Consider the following 17885-nt stretch of genomic DNA (forward strand, 5'->3'; position numbering starts at 1 on the left):
TTCAAGTTTATGTATTTCCTCTAAGAGCACGACCATTTCCTTCTGTCTCTCTTTTTCATTATGTGAACCCATTGAAATAAACTCCCCTCTGATGACCGCCTTGTGGGCTTCCCATACCACTTGGTCAGACACCTCCTCTGATATATCGGTCTCAAAGTATAGTGCTAGTGTGCGGGACAAGGATTCCACATTCTGTTTATCATCCAAAACAGATTCATTCAATCGTCATGTTCTTTCGAGGTACCCAATCGATGCCGGACTTATCGTTAAACTTTTTGGAGCATGGTCTGACATGGTGATTGACTCAATAGTTGATGAGTTTTCATAATTCAGATAATATTGATCGATCAACAAGATATTGATCCTTGAATATACATTGTGTATTTTGGAGTAATAACTGAAAAGGTGTCTAGACTGGGGTCCAAGGTAATGTTAAAATCCCCTCCCATAACCAATAGACCTTCCTGAAACTTCCCCAGGATATCCAAAGTTTTAGAAATTTAACGGTTTGGCTATCAGGGGCATATATAGTAGCTAGGGTATAACACTGGCCCCGGATCTTTCCTTTAACAAAAAGAAAGTGGACCTCAAGATCTACTCGTATTTCTGTGGGTACTAGGGAACATGGTTTGTGTACAGCTATTGTAACTTCTCTAGCCCTAAGAATGGTTGAGGGTGCATGAGACCATTGATTATATGGGAAAAGAGGCATACTGTTCATCAAGAGTTAATTGGTGTTGGGCTTATAAATGTTGAAGACCATTCAGGAATTTTGACTCTTGATAAAGATTATAACAACTTTGGAAAATTTCTTAACCGTATTCTGGGTATGGAAGTCCACCAACAGAATGCCCTCTTTCAGTTTCGGGACTCAGTGATCGGTGGAAAAGAGTACCGCTCCATGCCCTGCGACCTATGCTGTGCTCCCGCCCTGTAGTACTGACAGGTGCAGACTCTGCGCTAATCCGTGGAAAAAAGAAATTATCCTGGACTGCAGCACTCTGATTTATTGAAACAAAATGAACAAAGGATAAAATCCAAAGCTGTATGACATCCAAAAATTCATGCAACATTGCAATCAAAGGTAGAAAGTGGACATAGGGGACAAAAAAGCTAACATGTTTCACAACATGAATAGATGCTTACTCATAGCTGGGTTGTGTGAGGATCTAAAAGGATTTATATAGAAAACTTTGAATGCATCCAAACCAATTAGAGCTGGTCTGCACAGCATTAGAACATTAGATACCTGATTGAAACTGACACAACCCATGATCAGAACAGCATCTGCACAATCAAAAACGATCAAAAACAAAAACACACATGTGTATGTGACATTCTAACCTAAAACACATTTTATGATATAGACTTTATAAGTGTATGTAAAAACATACAAAGAAATGCAATAAATGAATAAATATATATAAATATACTGCAAAAATAAAGTGCTATTAAATAAATATAAATGAAAACTGATATAAATAATATCGTGGTAATAAAATGTGGAGGCAATGTGTGAATATGGAGTTGTTCGTAAATATGGTGCTGATCTGTGTTGGAAACAAGACATAACAATAATGAATTGTTGATATGCGAGTGCGCAAAAACTGCAATAAATTGATAAATATGTGAATATAAACGTGTATATATATATATATATATTAGGGTTGTCCCGATACCGATACTAGTATAGGTATCGGGACCGAATCCGAGTATTTGCGGGAGTACTTGTACTCCCGCAAATACCCCTGATACCTAAATAGAATACTTCCCCCCCGCCGCCGCCGCCAATGCCACGCCGCATCCCGCCGCATCCCTGCTGCCGCCGCCGCTTGGGTAATACGGGCGGGGAACATTACAGCTTTCATTTGAATAGCTGTAGTGTTTCCCGCCGCGCCGCGTATAGACACTCCCCCTTGCTCGGGTGAACTGTCCAATCCCGAGCAAGGGGGAGTGTCTATATGCAGCGCGGCGCGAAAGACTACAGCTATTCAAATGAAAGCTGTAATGTTCCCCGCCCGTATTAACCAAGCGGCGCGGCACGGCAGCATGTAGGTAAGGGGGACATGGCTGCATATATGGGGGGACATGGCTGCATATGGGGGGACATGGCTGGATATGGGGGGGACATGGCTGCATATGGGGGGACATGGCTGCATATAGGGGGGACATGGCTGGATATGGGGGGACATAGCTGCATATGGGAGGGACATGGCTGGATATGGGGGGACATGGCTGGATATGGGGGGACATGGCTGGATATGGGGGGGCCATGGCTGCATATGGGGGGACATGGCTGCATATGGGGGGACATGGCTGGATATGGGGGGGACATGGCTGGATATGGGGGGACATGGCTGGATATGGGGGGGCATGGCTGGATATGGGGGGGACATGGCTGCATATGGGGGGACATGGCTGCATATGGGGGGGGGACATGGCTGCATATATGGGGGGGACATGGCTGCATATATGGGGGGGACATGGCTGCATCTGTGGGGGGACATGGCTGCATCTGTGGGGGACATGGCTGCATTTGTGGGGGGACATGGCTGCATTTGTGGGGGGACATGGCTGCATTTGTTGGGGGACATGGCTGCATTTGGGGACACATTTAAACAAAAGTATCGGTATTCAGTATCGGCGAGTACTTGAAAAAAAGTATCGGTACTTGTACTTAGTCCTAAAAAAGTGGTATCGGGACAACCCTAGTTTGAATCAATAATGCCTCGTACACACAAGCGTTTTTTCAGACGGGAAAACTGCTATGAGAGCTTTTCGTCAGGAATCCCGGCCGTGTGTATGCTACATCGCAGTTTTTCAATGGAAAAACTGCCGGACAAAAAAAGAAACCAGGATCTCTTTTTTTCCCGTCGGACCAAATATCCAAGTGGGAAAACCGTTTGTCTGTATGGTTTTCCGACAGGCAGAAAACCGCGCTTGCTCAGAATCTTTCTCGTAAAACTAGCGTTTGTAATGGAGATATCACATTCGTCACATTGTAACGGACTGAAAAGCATGAAGACTGAAAGGTGCGAATCGTCTCTCACAAACTAACACGAGGATCAGCAAAATCAGCCCAAAGGGTGCTGCTGTTGGAATGGAAATTCCCCTTTATAGTGCCGTCGTACGTGTTGTACGTTACCACGATTTGGACGGGCGGACTTTTGTCTGAGCATGTGTATGCAAGGCAGGCTGAGAGGAATTCTGTCGGAAAAACCGGTCATGTGTACTAGGCATAAAAGGTTTTGCATTGCAAAAAATTCAAGCGTGATTTCATAGCTTGGTTGCTAAGAAACTGACTTTTTTTGCAGTGTTTGGAGCAAGTTACAGAATCACCAGCTTCAGTAGTTTCACATATTCTCCAGTGTAGCTGCTCATGACCATGACAAATCCTTAACCACTTCCTGCCTAAAGGATGTTGTATGACATTCTCAGTTTTAAGTGGTTATACTGGGATTATGTCTGCAGCTACAGGCATCATTCTGGTATCAAAATTTTTAGGCAGCAATTCTCTTTTTTGTAGAAGTGATTAAAGAAGCTATACAACTATTTAATTACTTCTACAGCAAGCGGAAGGGGTCACTCCTGCTGCCACCTTTCCCAGGCTCTTCCATCCCATCGGGGAGCCTGGGAGAGATTTGACCGGTGGCATTCAGCGCATTAACAGAGAGAGGAACTTACGTGAGATCAGAAAGTGGAAGCAACAAGGATTGAGACACTTACAGTTTTGTAAACAAGCCACTACTGGCTTCTGAAAGCATCTAATCAAACTATTATTTTTATAATCATATACTTTCGAGGCCAAAGGAGAGATCTGGTCTAATTACCCCAGATTTTTCCATAAAGAGGACCTGTTATGGCCCATGCTATCTGAAAGCAATAAAGTTGATCAAAAAAATGTAAGGTACAGTGTTAAAAAAAATATAATAGAAAGGACCCATACGACCTCATTTAATTGTGCACTGATCGAAATGAATTTCAAGTGTTTAGCACGATGGTATATAACCCCGGCCATAGCACACCGTTATCAAGACGACACCTCCAAAAATTGCTGGAGGGGCTGTCTTGAAGTGGGAACTATGTCACATATATGGTGGACCTGCCCAAAAATTAAAACATACTGGAATAATATATTATTGGTAATTGAGGAGATAACCGGAATTAAAATACCTCCTGATCCATGGGTCTGCTTGTTCCATGGGACAGAAATGTCAACTAAACAGTACATGAGAACTTTACTTCCTCACGTACTAGATGCAGCAAAGAGTCTGATTCCCAAACAATGGAAGGACCCTATGAGCCCGACAGAGAAGAGTTGGTTTTGCAGAATCAATGACATATATTATGCTGAACAGCTCAGGTTTATGGGAGAGGAAGGAGAAGGCGGATTTAAACGAAAATGGCAGGACTGGGCCAACTTTAAACTTACACCAAGGTATATTGACAGGATGATCAGATGATTTGACATAGAGTAGGAAGATTATCGGGCAAAGAGTGATTCAATAGGAGACTGACTTCCGGAGGTAGGGGAGGGTGGGTAGGCGGGGAGAAGGGCTGGGGGTGACATGAGGGTGGGATGAGGGTTTGTTTGGCTTGGGGAAACTAATGTACCTATTTTTGTATTTAAGTATTTTTTTTTCCTCCCTCTTCTTTTGTATATTAACTGATATATATTAAAAAAAAAAAAGGGGAAGAAAATGAAATGAATAGATAAATAAATTTTCCAACCATGATGCGAACTAAGGAGACTGCGAAATGAACGCAAATTGATTGATTATCCTGATAGTTCTCTGAGGCGGAAAAAAAAAACAAAAAAATAAAAAAAAAAAAATATATATAATAAATAAATAAATGTAAAGGCAGTAGTAAACCAGCAAATAAAAAAAGCCTCTTGCAAAATAATAGCATAATGTGCATTGCATACTAGCACATTACGAAAGACTTATCTTAGAATGAAGCCCTACAGCGGCGCGCTGTGACAGTTGACAGGGCTTGCATCTTCACCTAGTCTTCCTTCTGGGTTTAAGGGCTTCAGCAGTTTGACTGGCCGAGCCACGATGAGGTCACTGTGTATGCATGTGGGAGTCATGGCTGAGGCACGGCTCTCTTAATGGATGGCTCTTCGTCCATTGAGAGCACAGTGCTCATGTGTCGGTGATGTCAACGGCTGCTATAATAGTAAATATCTCTTAAAAGGTGCACGTTTTGGAGACACTTCCTGTACCAACTGGTAAGCCTTATTTTAGGCTTCCCTGTAGGTACAAGTAAACAAGGTAGGCTTTGCAACCACTTTAAAGTGCCCTCATCTCCCCCGTGCTCAGGCACAAATGCAAACACGCACATAAGCCCCGCACACATATATAAACGGTGATCACACCACACCTATGAGGTATTGCCACAAACATCAAAGTGAGAGCAATAATTCTAGCACCAGACTTCTTGTGTAACTAAAAACTGGTAACCTGTAAAAGCTTTTAAAGCGTTGCCTATGGATAGTTTAATGTACTGTAGTTTGTCGCCATTCCACCGGCATGCGTCATTTTAAAGCATGACATCATCTTTTCTATTTTACCCAAAAATTGGATAGTATATTGTTTTTGTGTTTACTAAAACTCATTAAATCGTATTTTTCCCCAAATTTTGCATTTGAAAAACCACTGTGCAAATACTGTGTGACATAAAAGATTGCAATATCCACCATGTTATTCTATAGGGTCTCTGCTTAAAAACAAAACAAAAAAACACATCAACAGGATCAGGCGCCACTTGGGGTATACAGACATCCTTGTAACAGCAAACCATCCGTAGCTGCTAGAGATAACCCTCGTGGGGGAGTAGCCATAAAAAACACATCCAAAATTCTCTGTAGAGCGCTTAGGACAAAAAACTGTAATTTTCTGAGACTTGAGAAGGCACACAGGCACGTGAAACATGTTGTCATGAGACTGACTGATACACTGGGTTGCATTCCACCCTCTAACCACCCACAGTGGTCTTCTGTTTGGCAGGGTCCATCTTCCAGTGTGGCTCTGTGACGTCCTCTCCGGCTGCCCTACCCAGATGCTGTGTCCCTACTTAATGCAATATTATAGTTTCTTCCGACCAAACTCACTATCGACGCCACAGTAGACGAGGGCCATCTACAATTTTTAGTCTATCAGTGGGTGCTAACAGACGGAATCCCTTGCAGTGCACTCTATAAGAGCCAAGGATTTATCCCCCAACATCTTCATCTGTGGACAAGTAGGCTGACACAGCTGTGCTTAGGGCTTTTTGTAGGTTGGCATCTGGTTACCTATTGAACCGCCCAGTTATAATTTGATTATTCTTATCATACTAATCATTTTTATCAATCTTTTTTTATCCCTCTGTGTGAACTGCTGATAATTCATCTAAGACATTGCTTAATCAGAAAAATCACAATTTCATGCTAGGCACATGTCCTAGGTGCTTTACAGAGAACTCTGGATGTGTTAAAAATAAATATATACCGTTTGGGGGTTCTAAGTAACTTTCTAGAAAAAGAAAAATGCTTATTTTTATATGGATGAGAGAAATGTCAGATATGGCCCGATAGGCAACTGGTTAATTTGAAGCAGTATAAGTAAACATTGTAGGCAGTAAAGGTAATAGTATCACATGGATCTACCTATCCTGAGTAATAACTGTAACAGCTCAAGGGATGTTATAGATAAAAATGACCTTATGACAATTTAAAATGCTAAGAAAAAATTACAGTATATACTTAAGTATAAGCCAAGTTTTTCAGCACATTTTTTGTGCTGAAAATGCCCCCCTCGGCTTATACTCGAGTCCGTCCTGCGCTGTGCCCATCTGCAGCAGTGATAGAGTCAGGGACTAGGCATAGGTCTAATCCTTGATCCGGAAGATGGGTGTCAGAGTCGGCTCTCTCACTAAGCCATTTTCGTTCTCCAGACTGAAACCTAAGACTCCCTCCTCTCACTTGCCCCCTCTCTCCCCTGGCTCCACGCCTCACTGCATGCCGCAGACTCGATCTTTGCTACTCCGGCATTCTGGCTAGTGATTGGAGGCGCTCCCCGCTCTCACTGTTCCTCGCCTCCGCAATCATCGCCCGTCCTTAGAGTCTCTACAGATGGCTTGCACCTCAGTGTTTCCTCAGACAAGGCCCCCTCAACCACTGCAGCTCAGAGGCTCACTGGAGGCCGGTAGGTGGGAGGAGTAAAATCGAGAGGTCACCGGGCAAGACCAGCATCTCATTCAATAATCCCTGGTTGTGGAGGGGGTTTCCTCGAGTTCAGCAGCAGCTGACCGAAATGTAAATCAACTTGCAGAAAAAGTGTGAGGCTATCCTAAAAGAACAGTAGATTAAACTTAAAGTGGTTGTAAAGGTAAAGAACTAGATACAACCAGCTCCTCTTTTCTTTTAATCTCCCCTACACTGTGTAATTGCTTTTTTTAAATGATGACTGTAAATACCTTATCTTTGCTCTTGTATGGCCAGTCTTACAGTAGCTGCTGCATTCTCACCCTAGGCTTATACTTGAGTCAATTATTTTTCCCATTTTTTTGTGGTAAAAGCAGGTGCCTCGGCTTATATTCGGGTTGGCTTATACTTGAGTATATACGGTAAGTTAGCTATTTTACCTCAATAAATTTGATATTTAATGTAAATGTATTCTTATATGTTAGAGCTTTTTTTTTATTTATTTTTTAGTTTATCTGATTTGACACACATTAGTTATAGCTATTACCGAAGACACAAAACCATGCACAATTTTGTCTGATTTTGGATGTTAACCACAGACATGATGTGGTTAAGCAATTGCAATAGGAAAGTTGTTAGCATTCTATTCCAGCATACATCATTGTTTGTGATATGTAAACTTTTATATATATATTTTTATTCAACAAATATTTGTCTTCTTAAGACCAAAAAAACATAAATCAACTCTATGCACGCGGAGCACGTCTACATTTGCCTAAAACATTCTGCTACAGACAAAAACAACAGTACACATTAACAATACAGTTAATGTAGACTTTGCTTTCTTGAGTCAGAGAGAATGGCTAGGGGGTTTAGCTTCTTTATTTGCGATATCTTTAGCTGTAAAGAAATATTGGAAACATCTTCACAAGTCTTCGTTGTAGTGGGTGGTGACGTTTTTAGTCAGTTTTTTTTTATAGCTTCTTATACCAAATAAAAATGTACGCAAACAAGTTTTTTTGATTAAGCAAGAAGCAAACACATATACTGTAGTAATCCAAAACACCCATCATCTTTCATTGTTCGGAATGGTGAACTAAGGAAAAGTAAAAACTTTAGCTAGTTGCTATAAGTTGTTGTTGCCAAATTTGTATAGCTGGAACCTACAGTATATGCAGAACATTATTGGCACCCAAAAAAACACTCATCAGGTAGGATTATCTTTTTACACAGTCAATTTTCTGATTTAACTGCTTCTAACTTAGCTTTAACCACTTCATTACCCAGCCATAGTAATATGACGTCCACAGATGGGATCTACCATCCTGGGTGGACGTCATATTACGTCCTGGGCTTTGTGGGGGGATATCTGCAATGATGGGTGCAGCTAGAGGCATCATTTAGATACTGTATCATTCTTTCGTGCCGGCAATTCTGTGCACGATAAGAATGATCATAGCGGCAGTTCCGCCGCTTGATCGTTCTTATAGGCGGCGGGAGGGGACATCCCCCCCTCCCGCCGCCATCCGGTGCTTCTCCAGGCTCTCCCGTGCCATCTGGGCCCGGAGAAAGAATCGTCCAGTGCCGGATGGCAAACATAGAGATGACTGGTGTCCAGATGGTCACCAGACATCCTTATGACCATTGGAAGCCCGATGTGATGACGTCACGCCCGGGTTCCCAGAAGTAAACAAAGCCGCGGTTGCGGCTAGTAAGCATGAGATCAGTGACATTTTTGTTCCCAATCTCATGCTTTCCAGCCTGGAGGAGAGATGTGGGGTCTTATTGACCCCGCATCTCTTCATAAAGAGGACCTGTCACACACCATTCCTATTACAAGGGATGTTTACATTCCTTGTAATATGAATAAAAGTGATACATTTTTTTTTAAAAAAAAGTGTTAACTACTTGCCGACCAGCCGCCGTCATTCTACGGCGGCAGGTCGGCTCTCCTGGGCGAGAGCACGTAGTATAACGTCAGCTCTCTGAGCGGCCACTAGGGGCGCGTGCACGCCGCCGGAGGGCCCCCGACTCCCGTGCGTGTGCCCGGCGGGCGCGATCGCCGCCGGGCACACGCGATCGCTCGTTACAGAGCGGGGACCGGGAGCTGTGTGTGTAAACACACAGCTCTCGGTCCTGTCAGCAGGGGAAATGCTGATATTCTGTTCATACAATGTATGAACAGAGGATCAGTGTTTCCCCTAGTGAGGCCACCCCCCCACAGTAAGAACACACCCAGGGACATACTTAACCCCTTCCCCGCCCCCTAGTGTTAACCCCTTCACTGCCAGTGGCATTTTTATAGTAATCCAATTCATTTTTATAGCACTGATCGCTATAAAAATGCCACTGGTCCCAAAAATGTGTCAAAAGTGTCCGAAGTGTCCGCCATAATGTCGCAGTACCGGAAAAAATCGCTGATCGCCGCCATTAGTAGTAAAAAAAATATATTAATAAAAATTACATAAAAATACCCCCTGTTTTGTAAACGCTATAACTTTTGCGCAAACCAATCAATAAACGCTTATTGCAATTTTTTTTTACGAAAAATACGTAGAAGAATACGTCTCGGCCTAAACTGAGGAAAAAAAATGTTTTTTTATATATTTTTGGGGGATATTTATTACAGCAAAAAGTAAAAAAATATTAATTTTTTTCAAAATTGTCGCTCCATTTTTGTTTATAGCGCAAAAAATAAAAACCGCAGAGGTGATCAAATACCACCAAAAGAAAGCTCTATTTGTGGGAAAAAAAGGACGCCAAGTGGTTAAAATAAAAAAATAAGTAAAATAAAAAATAATAATAATAATTAAAAAAAAAACGCCCCTGTCCCCTGTAGCTCGCACCGAGAAGCGAACGCACACGTAAGTCCCGCACACATATGTAAATGCCCTTCAAACCACATATGTGAGGTATAGCATGTGCAACAATTCTAGCAATAGACCTCCTCTGTAACTCTAAACTGGTAACCTGTAAAAAACTTCAAAGCATCACCTATAGAGATTTTTAAGTACCGAAGTTTGGCGCCATTCCATGAGTGTGCGCAATTTTAAAGCGTGACATGTTAGGTATCTATTTACTTGGTGTAACATCATATTTTTTATATTTTACAAAAAAATTGGGCTAACTTTACTGTTTTGTTATTTTTTAATTCATGAAACCATTTTTATCCCAAAAAGGCGTTAAAAAAATGATTGCGCAAATACCGTGCAAGATCAAATGTTGCAATGACCGTCATTTTATTCCCTAGGGTGTCTGCTAAAAACACATATATAATGTTTGGGGGTTCTGAGTAATTTTCTAGCAAAAGAATGATGATTTGTACATGTAGGAGAGAAGTGCCAGAATAGGCCGGTATTGAGGTGGTATAAAAGCCTGGTATTGAAGTGGTTAAATAGAATGAATTAGTAAATAAGCTCATAGGAAATGCCTATATTCCTACTTATCATGATAAATTATTTTAGACAATAACTATACAGGGTGAAGCTGCCCCTTTGTATGTCGGCCTCCTGGAGGCACAAGTCTACGGCCCCGTACACACGTCCGAGAAACTCGACGGGCAAAACACATAGTTTTGCTCGTCGAGTTCCTTGTGAAGCCGCCGAGGATCTCGGCGAGCCAAGTTTCCGCATTGACTAACGAGGAAATAGAGAACATGTTCTCTATTTGGCTCGACGAGTTCCTCGCCGGTTTCCTCAGCCAAAAGTGAACACACGACCGGGTTTCTCGGCAGAATACGGCTCCGATCGAGTTTCTGGCTGAATTCTGCCGAGAAACTCAGTCGTGTGTACGGGGCCTATTCAGAATTTTGTCCTGAATCCTCCACCAAAGCTTACTCTAAATCTGGTTGAATCTTCTAGATTGTAAGCTCTAACAAGCAAGGCCCTCCGATTCCTCCTATATTGTATTGTATGATAATTGTACTGTCTTCCCCGATGTTGTAAAGCGCAGTGCAAACTATTGGCGCTATATAAATCCTGTCTAATAATAATAATTAACAGCCAGATGCACCAGTGCCCACCTTACACTACAGATATACAGCTATGGTGTTCAAGAGTCAGACACAGGAGTGACTAAGCACCCTCAAATACCAGGAAATGCACTGTTATTTCAGTAGGATCTCAAGGCAAAAAGTGTACATTTTCAGGTTACTGCTTAGGCACATTTATAGGTTTTTATTTTCTGTAACAAAGCAAATCTTCACTTTTTAAATTCAGATTCCCTTTAAAGAGCAATTGTAGGCAACAAGTCACTGAACATTAAATCATTAATGTAAATCAATGAAAAGACGTGAGTCATTGCTATGCACCAAAAACTGGAGTGGTGCCAAAATCACCCAATTTATTCTAATCTGAGCTCTCTGTTACCCTTTTCTGACAGAATTCCGAGAGCAATTTACACAGTCATTGGGAGTATACATACTGAATTTGTGATTTGTAATTTACTGTTTCTTTGTATTCTGTAGCATTATACACTGTAAAAGCACAACAAAAAGTTATGGGGGAGGGCAATATTGAATTTCTGTCTTTAACTGGATTTATTTTTAAGTTTTTTTAAAAAAAAAAAAAGATCACCCTTGATTTGCTATTTCCCCCCCTTTGCTGAATTTCTATATGAGACAATTTTTTAACATGTAGATGGGCAATCAGCTTGTGTGTGAGATGCTTCTGAGTTCCTGCTGATCTGTTTATGACTTTACGTTGCCTTTGCCTTCCTATTGACTGATGAAAAGCAATTGTGATAAAAATAAACTGCTGGGGTGCGTAGGTTCTTATACAATAATGCAGCAAAATTATGCCTACAGTATGTGGTTATAAAGAATACAGAAAATGCGTACCTGCAATCCCACCTGCTAGCCACACTGAGAATGCACTTGGGGTGCTGTGATGATCTAAGGTCAGCCACCCACAGATATATGTGTAGGGGATAAAGTATACACAGTAACCTGGAACATCTCTTAGAATCATTGCTCCAGCTCCACGATACATTCCAGTGAAGCCCTCTTTCTTCAGTATGCAGTACACACAATGTATTGGTCCTCTGTAGGTTGCTTGATAATAAAGGAGTGATGTCTTCTGGTTAAGTGACATGCCTTCTTAAACACATAAGAAAATAAATAGTATATATTAAAAGTAAGTGGTTATTTTGATGCAGTTGGTATATTTTAGTAAATTGAACATCAGTACATAAAGTACAAGTAACCCTTTCAAATTTTACAGCGTTTAAAAATATACCAGAATTGCTTAAGTTCAGGGACCACAAGCCATCTTTGTTCCAAAAGTCCCATATGTGTACTTTGAATCTCAGTCTAATACGGCGTACACACGGTCGTTTTTTGTGATGAAATAAAACAACGTTTTTAAAAACGTCATTTAAAATGATCGTGTGTGGGCTTCACATCGTTTTTTGTCTTAAAAAAAAAACAACCAAATTTTTTTTCGAACATGCTTAAATTTTTTATGTCGTTTTTCAAAATGTCTTTTTTTGTGTCATAAAAAATGATCGTATGTGGGCTAAAACGACATTTTAAACTACGTTTTAAACCCGCGCATGCGTGCATGCGTCGTTTTTTATGATGAAGTTGGAAAAACATAGTTTTTTTTCATGATGAAAAACTTTGTTTTATTTCATCACAAAAAACGACTGTGTGTACGCGGCATAACATCTACTAAAAGCCTCAATCTTCTAGTCCTGGAGATCTCTCCCTGGCCCTTCCACCAGCACTAACCAATGAGAGCACCTCAAATGCCAATAATGCAGATCTTACTGGCTTGTGGACATAGAGAGCATCAGCCTGGAGTTTCAAGACAGAAAAGTTAATATATATTGCAATAAAATGCAAGAACTGTATAAAAAAAAAAGTTCGAATAAATAACTAACCCTACTCTTTCACATTGCTGGCCATGATGCCACTATCTATCTGGTGACATTTTTTGAGATTGATGGGAACCCCAAATAACAGGAGTTCAGCCCTGGACAAGAGAAGCTTCACATATTTGATTTGGGCCTGTTATTTTTAATGATCATGTCATAATCCAGGTGGAAGTGTATATTAGGTCAAAAATGTGCCTGTTCTAAAAAAAAAAATTACAGATCCCGTAGATTTTTACAATTCCAATATAGTGATCATTCTTTCTACTGGATGTTTTATTTATTTGATATTTTGCAGCAAGGGAATGAAAACCAAATGGCTGAAGTAGCAGAGCCCTAGATTATAATGTTATTGGAGTTTCCAGAAAACGTAAGAAGTTTGTGTATTTTAAAATTGTAGAATACAATTTAGCAGCAAATTTTATTAATCTCTTCCCACCAGCCACCTATATATACTGTATATGTTCTCCTAGTGCTGGGGGTACATTTGTATACCTTTATTGTTACAGTTGCCATGCCCTCCAGAGATTGCTGTGATCTCCAGAAGGAGCTACCACTTTGGGTGTGCTGGAATATTTTGCTGGTAACACTCTGAGTAATCCTGATTAAATGATGTGCTTTTTCAACCCTATGGCTGTCTACGCCATTGTGGCAGTGTAGTGAAAATATGAAGACAAAACTTTGGCTGCTTTACTTCAAATAACCATATCTGCTAACTTGTTTAACACACTGGCAGTTCACTGGACTCTGATCCTAATGTGTGGAGGTCTGACTGGGATAAAGTCATTGGGCCAGATACACAAAGGAGTTACGACGGCATATCTCCAGATACGCCAATGTAACTCTGAGTGTGAGGCGTCGCATCTCAGCGCTTGATTCATAGAATCAGATACGCCTCACTGTTGCCTAGATACGAGCGGCGTAAGTCTCCTACGCCGTCGTATCTTTTGGTGCATATTTACACTGGCCGCTAGGGTCGCTTCCGTAGATTTACGCGTAGAATATGCAAATGAGCTAGATACGCCGATTCAGAAACATACGTGTGCTCGGCGCATTGATTTACGTTGTTTACGTAAGGCTTTTTTCAGCGTATAGTTACCCCTGCTATATGAAGCGTAGCCAATGTTAAGTATGGACGTCGGGACAGCGTAGAATTTTGCGTCGTTTACGTCATTTGCATAAGTCGTACGCGAATAGGGCTGTGCGTAAGTTACGTTCACGTCTAAAGCATTGACCATTTGCGGCGTAATTTGGAGCATGCGCACTGCGATACTTTCACGAATGGCGCTTGCGCCGTTCGTTAGGAGCGTCAATTACGTGGGGTCACGAGTCATTAACATACAACACGCCCACTACATGCCTACTTTGAATTAGGCGGGCTTACGCCGACCCATTTACACTATGCCGCCGTAACTTAGGGCGCAAGTTCTTTCAGAATACGTGACCTGCCTCACTAAGGTACGGCGGCGTAGTGTATCTGAGATTGTATCTGAATCTGGCCCATAGCTCCTCTAAACAGAACTATTATTTTTAACTGCTGTTTTTTGCATCTTAAACTAATAGGGTAACATCTAACGCTAACATTAAAAAAAGATATAAATTATCAGAATTTGCAAATGTATTTTTTTTATATAGTTTGTTTAAAAAAATATGTAAACAATTATATTTTTTCTCTTGTACTGAGTGAAGTGACTTTTACTCTTGCCACCCATGCAAGCCATATGTGTGGTGGCAAAAGAGTGGGTTTTAGTACCCACAAACGGCATAATTGTGTAGCTGGGTGACCGTTGTTTCTTTCCTGAGAGAGTGCTCCAGTACAGAGATCAAGCTGTGAAAGACAGCTCTAGGTCCCCACTAATGATCCGAAGCCAGCCGGATTGGCTGCTAATCATGTGACATGTGGTCTTGTGATTGGCCAATCTTTACAGCTGCGGTACAGCTTCTATGAGTGGCGGAGCTGGGTGGAAAGGACAGGCATAGTCAGGCACTTTTGATGTGTGCCCATCACTGCTCCCTCTGTTCTATTAACCCCTACAGAAGAGACATCAGCACAAGGGACACATCCAACTGATTATAAGTGTGGCAGAACCCCAAAAAGGTTCCCACCGAATTCATAGTGACTTTTGTTCTCCCCTACTTGTACAGAGGCCGCCAGCCCACCAAAGCACAGTCCAATGCACGTTGACACAAGTAAGCAGTCTAGGGGAATGTCTTTTTATGTTTTTTTGCTCGCGCTTAAACAGTAGGAGATGGTGCAGGATATGAGATACACCGAACTGCGTAATTCAATAAGAGGCCTCTCTCCCTCCTTTGTGCTACACTCCTTAGAGATATATTTTCTGCTAAATTTCAGTATACAGTTCCCTACAAGAGACTAAGGGAAGGCCAGAGGTAGGGGCCTCAAAAAGATCAACTACTCGGCTCAGGTATCTTAATAGTACTCAGTTACCAGGATCTTGCAGAACATTCAGTATTCACATGGCCAGGGATCAGCCTCTCCAGCCACCTGCTGGGCCACCCTCACCGAGGGATTTGCTGGACCTCAATAAATATTCTGGCAACCTATTTGACTTTACCTACCCTATGTTCCGAAAATCAGGAGGGACTAATCAAATCTGCAGCCTGTGAACTCCAGAACATCCCAATTCCCTAAATACAGTGAGACAAAAAGAACAACTAACTGTATCTACCACCTTGCAGCCAACCAAGAGGGTGCTACATCAGTAATGTCCCTTGTGCTGATTTATATTAAAAAAATTACTACACTTAGGCTTTAACAGGCTGTGGGCAATGAGGCGCCTTTGCCTTCTGCCCACATATAAATGTCAGGATCTCATGCATTGAGGCTAAAAGCAGAGTGTACATGACGCCTAAATGTCATTATTTTTTGTCTTTATTATAACAGGATGAATGTCTCGCTTGTTGTGTGATGGTGAGTCCTCTGCTGGTAGAATGTGTTTCTTACAATTATAATACTAGCATGAGCTTATTCAATACATTGTACAAACACACAGCAACAAGATTAATAATCAATTAAATTAACAGACTATAGTAAGTTGAAAGCCAGTTCAATGCAAAGGATAATGGGCCAGATTCACGTAGAATCGCGGCGGCGTAACGTATCGTAGATACGTTACACCGCCGCAAGTTTTCATTGCAAGTGCCTGATTCACAAAGCACTTGCGATGAAAACTACGCCCGCGGCCTCCGGCGCAAAGTGGGCCAATTCCAATGGGCGTGTGCCATTTAAATTACTACCCCGCATGCTCCGTTTCCTAACTCCCGCCGTGCTTTGCGCGCCGTGACATCATTTTTTCGAACGGTGACGCGTGTAGCGTACTTCCGTATTCCTGGACGTGTTACGCAAACGACGTAAAATTTTAAATTTTGACGCGGGAACGACGGCCATACTTTAGACAGCAATACGTTTGCTGACTAAAGTTAGGCACCTAAAACGACGACTAACTTTGCGACAGGAAACTAGACTAGCGGCGATGTAGCGAACGCGAAAATCCGTCGGGGATCCGCCGTAACTCCAAATTTGCATACCCAATGCTGATTTACGACGCAAACTATCCCCAGCGGCGGCCGCGGTACTGCATCCTAAGATCCGACAGTGTAAAACTATTACACCTGTCGGATCTTAGGGATATCTATGCGTAACTGATTCTATGAATCAGTCGCATAGATAGAAACAGGGATACAACGGCGTATCAGGAGAAACGCCGTCGTATCTCTTTTGTGAATCTGGCCCAATGTACTTAGCACAATTTTGCTCCTTGTCTTTTATGTAACAAGCCTGTATATTTTTTGCATTCAATGTGTATTTAGTATCCAACATATTTTGCTTTAATGGAGTTGTGTCAAAAAATAAATAAAATAGAGCAGCTCCAAGACTGCTGGAATGATTAGAGCTACTTGAGTGTGACGACACCATGGTTTTGATTTCCCACTGAAATCCTTATACCCTGAATCCAAGCTCCAGAGCAATGAAAATATGGCACTTATGGAGCAGAGAAGTCTGGCATGCCGTGTTTGGTAGGGTTGGACGGTCAGGAGGCCTTGTCACTTTACCCTGATGTCCCATGAAACTTTAACTGTAGACATATATCTATACACAGATGCAATACTGTACATTTAACCACTTAAGCCCCGGACCTTTAGGCAGCTAAATGCCCAGGCCAGGTTTTGCGGTTCGGCACTGCGTCGCTTTAACAGACAATTGCGCGGTCGTGCGACGTGGCTCCCAAACAAAATTGGCATCCTTTTTTCCCCACAAATAGAGTTTTCTTTTGGTGGTATTTGATCACCTCTGCGGTTTTTATTTTTTGCGCTATAAACAAAAATAGAGCGACAATTTTGAAAAAAATGCAATATTTTTTATTTTTTGCTATAATAAATAGCCCCCAAAAACATATATAAAATTTTTTTTTTCCTCAGTTTAGGCCGATACGTATTCTTCTACCTATTTTTGGTAAAAAAAATCGCAATAAGCGTTTATCGATTGGTTTGCGAAAAATTTATAGCGTTTACAAAATAGGGGATAGTTTTATTGCATTTTTATTAATTTTTTTTTTTTTACTACTATTGGCGGCGATCAGTGATTTTTTTCGTGACTGCGACATTATGGCGGACACTTCGGACAATTTTGACACATTTTTGGGACCATTGTCATTTTCACAGCAAAAAATGCATTTAAATTGCATTGTTTATTGTGAAAATGACAGTTGCAGTTTGGGAGTTAACCACAGGGGGCGCTGTAGGAGTTAGGGTTCACCTAGTGTGTGTTTACAACTGTAGGGGGGTGTGGCTGTAGGACTGATGT

General features: G+C 41.6%; 1 protein-coding gene across 2 annotated transcripts in view; it reads right to left on the bottom strand.

The window, feature by feature from the left end:
- Positions 1-17885, bottom strand: part of SLC25A48 (solute carrier family 25 member 48) — a 183057-nt gene that overhangs the window by 75549 nt on the left and 89623 nt on the right. Inside the window, exon 5 of one of the 2 annotated variants that reach the window (XM_040344745.1) lies at positions 12027-12281. In XM_040344745.1, coding sequence (XP_040200679.1) covers positions 12027-12281 — 255 coding nt within the window. Of the gene's footprint in view, positions 1-12026; positions 12285-17885 lie in introns of both variants that reach the window. The other variant, XM_040344744.1, reaches the window with a different exon arrangement.

The sequence above is a fragment of the Rana temporaria genome, chromosome 3, assembly GCF_905171775.1.
Source record: "Rana temporaria chromosome 3, aRanTem1.1, whole genome shotgun sequence".
Taxonomy (NCBI): domain Eukaryota; kingdom Metazoa; phylum Chordata; class Amphibia; order Anura; family Ranidae; genus Rana; species Rana temporaria.